This window comes from Colobus angolensis, unplaced genomic scaffold, assembly GCF_000951035.1.
Source record: "Colobus angolensis palliatus isolate OR3802 unplaced genomic scaffold, Cang.pa_1.0 Scaffold132, whole genome shotgun sequence".
NCBI classification, from domain to species: domain Eukaryota; kingdom Metazoa; phylum Chordata; class Mammalia; order Primates; family Cercopithecidae; genus Colobus; species Colobus angolensis.
The window spans coordinates 3,495,459-3,505,638 of record NW_012114400.1 but is presented as its reverse complement, the minus strand read 5'-3'; the positions used below and the strand labels follow the sequence as shown (position 1 = coordinate 3,505,638).

At 37.6% G+C, this 10,180-nt stretch overlaps 1 protein-coding gene across 2 annotated transcripts in view; it reads right to left on the bottom strand.

Moving 5' to 3' along the window:
• Window positions 1-3,318: 3,318 nt before the first annotated feature.
• Window positions 3,319-10,180, bottom strand: part of PLA2G4A (phospholipase A2, group IVA (cytosolic, calcium-dependent)) — a 154,382-nt gene continuing 147,520 nt past the window's right edge. For both annotated transcript variants that reach the window (XM_011934192.1, XM_011934193.1), the window contains one exon: window positions 3,319-3,918. In XM_011934192.1, coding sequence (XP_011789582.1) covers window positions 3,787-3,918 — 132 coding nt within the window. In that variant the 3' untranslated portion in view covers window positions 3,319-3,786. The remainder of the gene's footprint in view (window positions 3,919-10,180) is intronic.

The window sequence follows — 10,180 nt, the reverse complement described above, 5'->3', positions numbered from 1 at the left end:
CATTGATTCCCGTGGCTTTGGGATTTAATTGTTTAAGGAGGTAAAGAGAAGGGGAAAGGAAAAAGAAAGAGGAACTACTGTTGAAACTTTTATAAAGTGTTTTCCATGTTAGAACAAAGGTACTTATGAAAACTTTAAAATTGTATACTTCAGAAGAAATGAAATTAGATATATAAATACACACACCAAGCTTTTATTTTGTTGCTTTCATTGCTTATCAAAAAAAAAAAAAACCCTGAAAGTGTACAGCTTGTACCTGGATGAGGTAAAGAGGTAAAGTAGCAGCCCTGTCATGGGCGTGAACAATGAACAAACTAGAATGCTTGTGCTTGCGTGAAAAAGCAAAGAGCCAAGCCGAAATTACTAGGGCACATTGATGATTTTGGGGAAGACTAAGGGGACATCTCACTTGTCAGTCATTCTTTGGAACAAAGAAATAATGAAAAAATAAATATACAGATTTAACTGGCCATCTAGTGTGTTTTTATAAAATCAGAATTCTAGTAAATTCATAAATGAATAAATGGCAAAGCTGAATTAGATGAAAAGCCTCTGTTATTGTAGTTAAGAAACTAAAAGCATGTGAACAAAGGGAAAGCAAGTGTCCTAGTTGGTCTCAGCTTTATAATGACTGTCACTCAAGTGTTCATCTAATTTGTTTCTAGAGGGCACCATAGATGGTGACATACAGGCCATAGGGTCAAGGGCATAGGGACCTGGTTCAGAATTTAGTCATCTTGGACGTATTTCTTAAACTTCTCTGGTCTTGTTTCTTTACAAGGTATTTGGAAGGATAAATCAAATACAAACAATATTGACAGGGTTTGAACAAATAAGAGAAAATTAATTGTACACCTCCCACTCTGCCGTAGGCACATTGATCCCTTCTCTGTTTCCAGAATATGCTTGGTGCTCTACCTCAGGGAACTTTGATTTGTTATTTCCTCTGCTGGCAACACTCCTCCATTGGATAGCTACAGGTCTTGCTCCTTCAGCTCTTCACCACTTTGCTGTGACATCACCTTCATATTATGGCCTTCCCTATCGGGGGAACCCACCCCTGATAGTTATCGTGGGTTCTCTTCTATTTCCCTAAGCATCCACTGGTCTGAGAAATAAAGGGGAAGAGTATAAGAGCGAGAAATTTTAAAGCTGGGTGTCTGGGGGAGACATCACATGTCAGCAGGTTCTGTGATGCCCCTGAGCCGTAAAACCAGCAAGATTTTATTAGCGATTTTCAAAAGGGAGAGGGAGTGTACAAATAGAGTGTGGGTCACAGACATCACATACTTCACAAGGTAATAAAATATCACAAAGCAAATGGAGGCAGGCAAGATCACAGGACCACAGGATGGGGCGAAATTAAAATTACTCATGAAGTTTCGGACACACATTGTCATTGATAACATCTTATCAGGAGATAGGGTTTGAGAGCAGACAACCAGTCTGACCAAAATTTATTAGGCGGGAATTTCCTCCTCCTAATAAGCCTGGGAGCTCTACAGGAGACCAAGATTATTTCATCCCTTCGCTTTTGACTGTAAAAGGCAGCCGCCCCCAAAGCAGCCATTTCAGAGGCCTACCCCCAGGGGCCATTCTCTTTCTCAGGGATGTTCCTTGCTGAGAAAAAGAATTCAGTGATAGTTCTCCTATTTGCTTTTGAAAGAAGAGAAATGTGGCACTGTTTCACCCGGCTCACTTGCAGTCAGAGTTTAAGGTTATCTCCCATGTTCCTTGAACATCGCTGTTATCCTGCTTTTTTCAAGGTGCCCAGATTTCATATTGTTCAAACATACATGCTCTACAAACAATTTGTGCACTTAACGCAATCATCACAGGGTCCCAAGGTGACATACATCCTCCTCAGCTTATGAAGATGGCGGGATTAAGAGATTAAAGTAAAGGTAAGCATAGGAAATCACAAGGGTATTGATTGGGGAAGTGGTAAGTGTCCATGAAATCTTCACAATTTATGTTCAGTGATTTCTGTAAAGACAGGCATAAGGAATTGTAAAAGTATTAATTTGGAGAACTAATAAATGTCCATGAAATCTTCACAATTTATGTTCTTCTGCCATGGGTTCAGCTGGTCCCTCTGTTCGGGGTCCCTGACTTCCTGCAACACTTCCCCAGGACCCCATGTGAAATTACACACCTCTAACACTTCCCATCTCCTCTTTTTCCTGCTTTAATTTTCTTCTTAGCACTCATCACTCTCTTAACATTCTACATACGTCTTTGTCATGCTTATTATCTTTGGTCATCTCCACCAGAATGCAAGGTCCTTAGGCAGGCACTTTGGTCATTTTTTTCCACTGTTGTGCCCCCAGATCCTGAGATCCTGCAACATGCCTGACAGGGTGCAGTAGGCACTCATTTGCCATAGGCATAAATCAATGAACAACAGAATGAATGTTCAAGGCTTTCCTTTATTGTTTTTTGTTTTTCCTCATAGGCAGAAATGGGAAAGGTGAGAGGATAAAAAGAAAAATGAATAAAGAGCTTAAAGAAAGATAATTTAAGGAAAGAAGAATGGCATAGAGTTAAGAAAAGGAAGACTTTAGCTTTGGAACGTTCTGAACCAGAACAGTTCAGCTGCAACTGCAGCCACAGTTGTGTCATACAGTGTTCCCAAGACAAGTCTTGCAGATGCAAAAGGCAGGCCACTTATTAAGCTTGATTCAGCCCTTACCACTTTTTTGGATTATTCTCTAAGGTCAACTACACTGGTTGTTGGATAAGCAGTCCAGGATAATATTAGCCAAGTGAAATGTTACATTAGAAGTGGCATGATTTTTCTACTTAATGAATAAACACATACCACTTTCTGACAAAGTTATATATTCATCTTTTCAAAAAAACACCCATGATTTAAAATTAAAAGTTTTGGCCAGGCACAGTGGCTCACGCCTGTAATCCCAGCACTTTCAGAGGCTGAGGCAGGCAGATCATGGGGTCAGGAGTTCAAGACTAGCCTGGACAATGTGGTGAAACCCCATCTCTACTAAAAATATAAAAACTGGCTGGGTGTGGTGGTGGACACCTGTAGTCTCAGGAAGCTGAAGCAGGAGAATCATTTGAACCCAGGAGGAGGGGTTGCAGTGAGCCAAGATGACGCCACTGCACTCCAGCCTGGGCGACAGAGTGAGACTCCGTTTCACAGAAAAATAAATTAAATTAAATTAAATTAAAAGTTTCACACTTGAGTTTAGGATGAACACTTTTTGCATTTGAAAGCAGTGAATATGAGAATCTTTCATAGCAATAGTCCAATATCTCATTAAAAAAATAACAACTCAGTTATCTCATGCTTATTTGTATATTTATGTATTTATTTCAGGCATGTATGTATATGCATATATAAATAAAAATAGTGTTGTCTCATGGGATGAATAAATCTAGTCAGTGAATAACATTCATACATAATGGGAAGTCTTATTGAGATTGAGTTAAATAGTTTAAAAGATAAAAACATTTTTAAAAAGAACATACATAAGAAAGTTGGTGAGAAATGTTTAAAAATACTATATATCTCCCTACATTTGTGTCAGGAAGTTCATACTGACTGAAAATGTAGCTAAGTATATCCTTACATAATCAACATCGTTTGTCAACCTAACTAACTTATAATAATATTATTCTCATGCAGCTAAGTAACTGCAACTTTGAGTATCAGCCAGTCTCTCATGATCAGTATGACTATCTGTACTGTACTTTTAAATCCAGTTGTCATGGAATTGCAAACTGTCTCAGCATCAGAAACTGCTGCCTTTTCCAGTACATGAACTATGCTTTGGGTTTACTTAGAAACTCCTTGTTGAAAAATCTTCTTGCTTCAACATCACTAAGGGAAACAGAGCAACGAGATGGATTCTGTCTTCTATATTCGATGCTTTCAACCATGGCTTCTTTTATCACCTGTAAATAGAGACAGAAGTTGTATAATTAGTGCTGCTATGAACTCATTTACACATTTTTGATTAAAACAGAAATCTAATGAATCTTTTTATTAGGGTATTTTTGGCATATATGAATAGAAATCTATGAGTCACGCATACACATTTAAATTCAACATCCCACCACTGCACTCTTGTTAAACTTATATTCAGCTTACTAGGGAAAGAAGGATCCTGGAAATGTTCTAGATTTTGTGCTGATAAATTTGGGAATAAAATGGTAGCATGGTAAAGTTATGTTGGTTCTACTCTTTGCCAAAAGGGGGATAACAGGGAAGAAACAAGTAATTACTAAATCTATAATTTATGTTCTTTATAATTAGTGGGCAAGTAGAAATGAAAGACTACCAGGAAAGTAAAAGCTTTGCCTAGTGGAGGAAGAAGGCATTGCTGGATGGCATTGCTGGATAATTCCCTTCCTTCCCCAACTGAACCAACACAGTTATAAAACATGAGCCTGCTCTATCTAGGAAACACCATGCTCTGTGATTTCATTGGTGAAAATGAATTACTACTTTTTATTCAGCATACATATATCCAATATATATTCTTTACATATGCCCATGTTAATGGTAACCAGAATAAAACACAGGAAGCTACAACATCTCAGACTTGCTATTTCAATTGTGATACACTGGTTTTGGTATGAAGTTAAAACCTAGTTAGAATTCGGGGAAAGAAGAGAACATTCAGAATTTGGTAGATGCAGTTATTGAAGAGCAATGGAAACGGGCTTTGGAAGAAGGCCTGAATAGTAAATCTTGTCTCTGCTCCTGCTTCAGAACCTTGTTAAAATTAGGAAGACTCCATTCCCCAGGACAGTCCTCATTTCATCTCGATGACCAATGAGGTAGATGTTTCTGGGCACCAGGAAACAGAGGCAAGTCACAGAGATATTCCACAGTTCCCTTTATTCTCTACCTTAGGGATTGTTAAGCAACATTAAGATACAGTCCATGGGCTTTTCAGCCCCCTGCCACAGGTAGGAACACTTGGAAAGTCCCAAGAGTTTAGGACGCTATGGGCTCCTCCCACTCACAACTGCTGTGGCCCACTTGGCCTTGGAGATTCATGCTCAGAGGGATTCTCCCATTACCACGCGCAAGCTCACTGGGCAAGCACAGTTCATTGTCTAGAGGAGATCATGTTTGCATCACTTCAACATGTGAGATCTAAGTGGTGCAAACATGCAGTTATTTTTCTGTGACTTTATGTCACAGACACCCAACAAGCAAGGCTCTCTATTCTCTAACAGTAACTTTAAACAAGCAGTCAGACTTTGGAAAAAGGGAGCTATCACAGGAATGTGATTCTTTTATATGCCTTACTTTAAAACGTAATATATGTAATTATCTTCTGGGGAAATGGGCTCAAATGTGAATGAGTCTGTTAAGGAAAACTGATATTCGCTGATCCCACTTTTCTTATGAATAGGGAAACATAATTCTGTGATGACAAAAGATGCTTCAGACCTATGAAGGAGACTTGGACCAAAGGCCACCAGGCACAAACACTTCTTGGCTGTATGAGATGGAGGGGAATTAGTCTAAATACTTGAGCTTGTTTTTTCTTCTTTAAAATAGAAATAATGTAGCAATTTGGGGTTTTGTGGGATCATTTCTATAAATGGAGAATTTCTATAAAATTGGAGATCATTTCTATAAAGTGTTTTGCACAATACCTGGTACATAAACATTTTACAACAGCTATTATGCTTGTTATTTCTAAACTGACAATATGTGATGAAAATTGAGAACTCTAAATTAGAAGTGAAGCTATAAAGTTCATAAGAAATAAACACACCAGGTATATAACCACGAATGAGCTTATTATATTGTGTAAGTCAGCAAATTGTTTCTGCTATTCAAAGTGTCCTACTACATCTTCTTTTAAAAATCTCCCTGCCTTTCTAGAGATCTATATCAGCAAATTTATCAATTGGTTTCTCCTCACAGCAATCCATGAAACATCAACCCTCACTGCATAAAAGTGTCCAAATAAAATAAAAACCAACCATTTGCTTTCTAAACTCCTAAAAAGCTTTAAAAAAGATCATAGAAAAAATTAAACCGACAATGACTGCTGCTATCAATTCCTTCATAATAAATTCTTGAGCATAAAAAAATCAGCAATATCAACATCAGGAACTAGTGGATTTATCGTAATTGGACCTCAGCTGGTGTTCCGAGTGAGCAAGCCATTCTGATAAAGGAAAACGAACACTTCCAACTCTGAAAACCCCAAATTAGAATGTGCAAGTTGAACCACTAGGTGGCATATTCACACCATGAAACCATTAACTAGGTTTTTCAGATTACTGCAGAAAACACCGTTCTTGGGAGTTACAGTTCTGTGAGAGAAAAAACCAAGCCCAGCACTAGATCAGTTACTAAAGTCAAACCTTTTGGTATCATACATGATACAACTACACATATCCAAAAAGGCATTGTATTAAATTTAAACCTTTGTTTTTATTGTTATACAAGAAGTCATCTTAAATGGTGTTTGTATCTCTTTCATTCTTCCCTGAAATTCATTGAGATTCCAAATCCTTCTCTTCAGTGTTATCCTAGCAAAAACCCTCATATCTCAACCTTGTCCATCCCCACCACCTATCCCATGTCATCTTCACTTGTGCCATTCAATAGCCTCCTATTGTTGAACCCGATCTCTTAAATCTTTGTTAATGAAAGCAGAGAATAAGAAAAACAAGCACGTAAAATGTGATCTTCCCTTCCACATAAGAAACAAATTTGTAGAGGTGAGATTATAAGCAATCTACAAACAAATGTTATCACAATAGAAAATAAAAAAGAACCCCAAGAGAGAAAGTTACAGTATATTTTGTTAGAGAAGTAAAAATTACAAATATAGGAGAACACGAGAATATATTTAGGTGTAAATTACTGTGAATTTGCTGGATAATGCCTGCCTTTTCAATAAGAACTGAAATGTCAGGAAGGCAGAAAGTTCATCAGGCTTGTCATTTTTTTTTTTTTTAATACCAGTACTTACAACATGGAAGGTACATAATAAATATTTGCAAAATTAATAAATACATGGCAGGTGCTCACTAGAGGTTGACTGACACAGGCCAGCACTCAGTTCAGAGGGTGAGTGAGACCAGTTAAGTTAAAGGAGAGGCAGGGGTTTTAAGTGGAGCAGAAGAAGACCAGGCATTCTCTGTGGAAGAATAATCATATGAAAAGGCTGAGGATGGGAGGCTGTGGCATGCGTCAGAGACATCTGGGAATTGGTTGGCCCTGCTAGAATGAGGGCTGTGTTTGGGGAACACTAAGAAATAAGGCTGCCTGAGAGACAGGTGGTTCAAAAGGAAGGAATGAAGGAGAAAAGACATGCAGCCTCATCTCAACTCCCCCACATCATCGTGACTTCCAGCAACCTGCCTAAGTAATCCATGACTCAGTTTTCTAACTTGTAAATTAAAACCCCACCTCATAGGCTAGTCTTGAGTGTTAAATATTTGACGGAAAATATTTGGCTTATATGAAGCACTCAAAACTTTTAATTGTTCTTTCCATGCTGTACCCCTAGTTCCTGAAACAGTTTCTGGCACACTAAATAATAAATATGTATTGAATTAATGAATAAATGAGACAGAAAGAGATTATAGGCAGCATTAAAGGTAGATGAGTTATGGACTAATATATTAGGCAATAGCACATAATAGTAAGCTTATAAATTATATTTAAAAGAACATTGACTTGTACCTACACACCCTTATCAAGATGAAGAAATATCAATAAATTAAGAAATAAGTACCGATATTTCTGGATATGGATATATCCTCATTTTAATTAACATTTGATGTTTAGCACTTTGTAAAATTATTTAAGAAAGAAAAAATCTCATTATTTTGCATCACTGGCATATGCTGAATAAACTGACACATAACTGGTTCTAAGACTATGCCTATCAAATGAATAATTTGAATAAGTGAGACTGGGAAACCATATATTTTCCTGTGACAGCAAATTAACAGGTTCTAGAAAAGAAATCTCAGAGGACATATTCCCTCCAGATCAAAGTGGTGGTTTAAGAGTAGATAGAGTATGTAGCCATACTATGTGGGTAGGCATGTACTATATACAAATTCCCCATGGTTGGGAACTGCCTCCCTCCAACCAACAGCACCTTGTATCCTGACACGTGCTACCCACAGTAAGTCGATAACATTTCAAACACCCATCATGAAAATTGTACTGTGTATTTACTTTAGGTGTCAGGCATTGTGACCAGTGTGTCTAGAGAATACAAGGGAAATAAAGCAAGTCACTGGTTTTAAGGGGCTTATAATTAAAAGCCAAAAACTATGAACAATAATAATTATATTAGCTGCTTCAATTTACTGTCTATTTCATGCCAAGCCCTTAAGTTATATTATTTTACTTAACCCCCACCCTGATCCTACATGATATATACCATCGTTTCCCTTTACAAAACAGGAAAGCAAAATTTAGAAAGGTTAACCAAAATGCCCAATGTCACCCAGCCAAGAGGCAGCAGAGCAAGGATTTGAATACCCAATTTGGTCAGACTCCAATCCCTCTGCATCCCGTCCCCACCCCGCCGCCATCACATGTCTACCAGTGTAAGTCACTATACATTAAGTTTTTGAAGGGAAAAAAAAAATGAAATACTACTGTAATTGTACAAGTATTGAGACAATGTTCAGTGAAAAGGAATTTGGGAGGATTGAGTAAGAGCAGAAACCTGATGCTATGAGAAACCCAGGCTGCTGTCATGACGTGAGCAGAAACAGAGCAGAAGTCCTCTAAAGATAAACTAAAATTTAGTTTTGGCGAAGCAGGCCAGCTAGGATCTCTTGATAAAATGAAGCAATAGGAGAGTGCAGCTGGCTGACACAGCATGGCCTCTTCGGAGCAAAAATTGAGGTCAGAGTGAATTGAAGAGGAAATGTTGCCCTAAGCCACAGTGGTCACAGTTGCAAAGTTGAAAACTGTTGTCTATGAAATTGGCAAAGAAGTGACTTTGCATTGTAAGAGTTTATATTCGCAATGTCCATCCACTATTTACAAAGAACTCTGATCGTCTATGGCAGTAAACATATGCTGTGTTGCTGAAGTGTGAATCGGTCTCCTATTCTATTCAAATGGTGTGGGAATGAGAGAGTTAGCTAACTCAGCAGAGTTTTGTTGCTCTTTAAGTACAATCATTTACAAAGTTGCGATTCTGATAAAAATGTGTTTTCTTAAAGTGGAGAAGAAGGGAGTCACTAAGGAAGAGATAAAATGTCGGTGAAAACTGAAAATTTTATCTGTTTATGAAATGCGCGCGCGCACACACACACAAAGAGGAATTACTTGAACATGAGTCTCCATGTTCATGTAATTCTGGAGAAAGCCTACCTTCATTTGTTCATTCAGAAAATATTAACTTACTGCCTAAGCTGGCATTACCTGTACAAACTTGTCTATGTTGTTAATCTGGGGCATTTGCAAAGGTCTTTGGGTGTAATCCTCATGGACCTTCAGGGGTACAAGATAAGGACATGTATAGGTAAGGTTCCCATTTATTAAGCAGCTTCTGTAATCATGTATCACCTAATTAAGCATTCACTACTACAATTATTATAGATCCTACCACACCTGTTTCAGAGAAGAGGAAGGGGAGGCTCAAAAAGTGTAAGCAGCTTATTCAAAGTCACATTTATGACATTTAAAGATGATATAATGCCCATGACATTGCCTATACATGCTGTGCCAGAAACAGTAGTAGAAGCAATTACAAACTGCTTAATTCTCAGAACTGAAGGACTTGGAGATATAGAAAAGATTGCCCTTTATGGCTAATGCTTTCAGCGTCAAGTTTAAAAAATATTTCCCTGGATCAAAGCCATAAAGATATTCCACTATGTTGTATTCTAGAAACTTGGTTTACTTTTCTACTCAGATCTACAGGCTATCTGGAATTGGCTTCGTTGATAATGTGAAAGAGGTAAATTTAATTTTTTCCCTTGTGAATAATCATCTGATCACTTTTTTCTTTTTTTTAGCACAAAATCTATTTTTTATTTATTCTATAATCAATTTTTTTTAACATTTGAAATCATGCTTTATTTATTTATTTATTTATTTTTATTATACTTTAAGTTCTAGGGTACATGTGCATAACGTGCAGATTTGTTACATATGTATACTTGTGCCATGTTGGTGTGCTGCACCCATCAACTTGTCAGCACC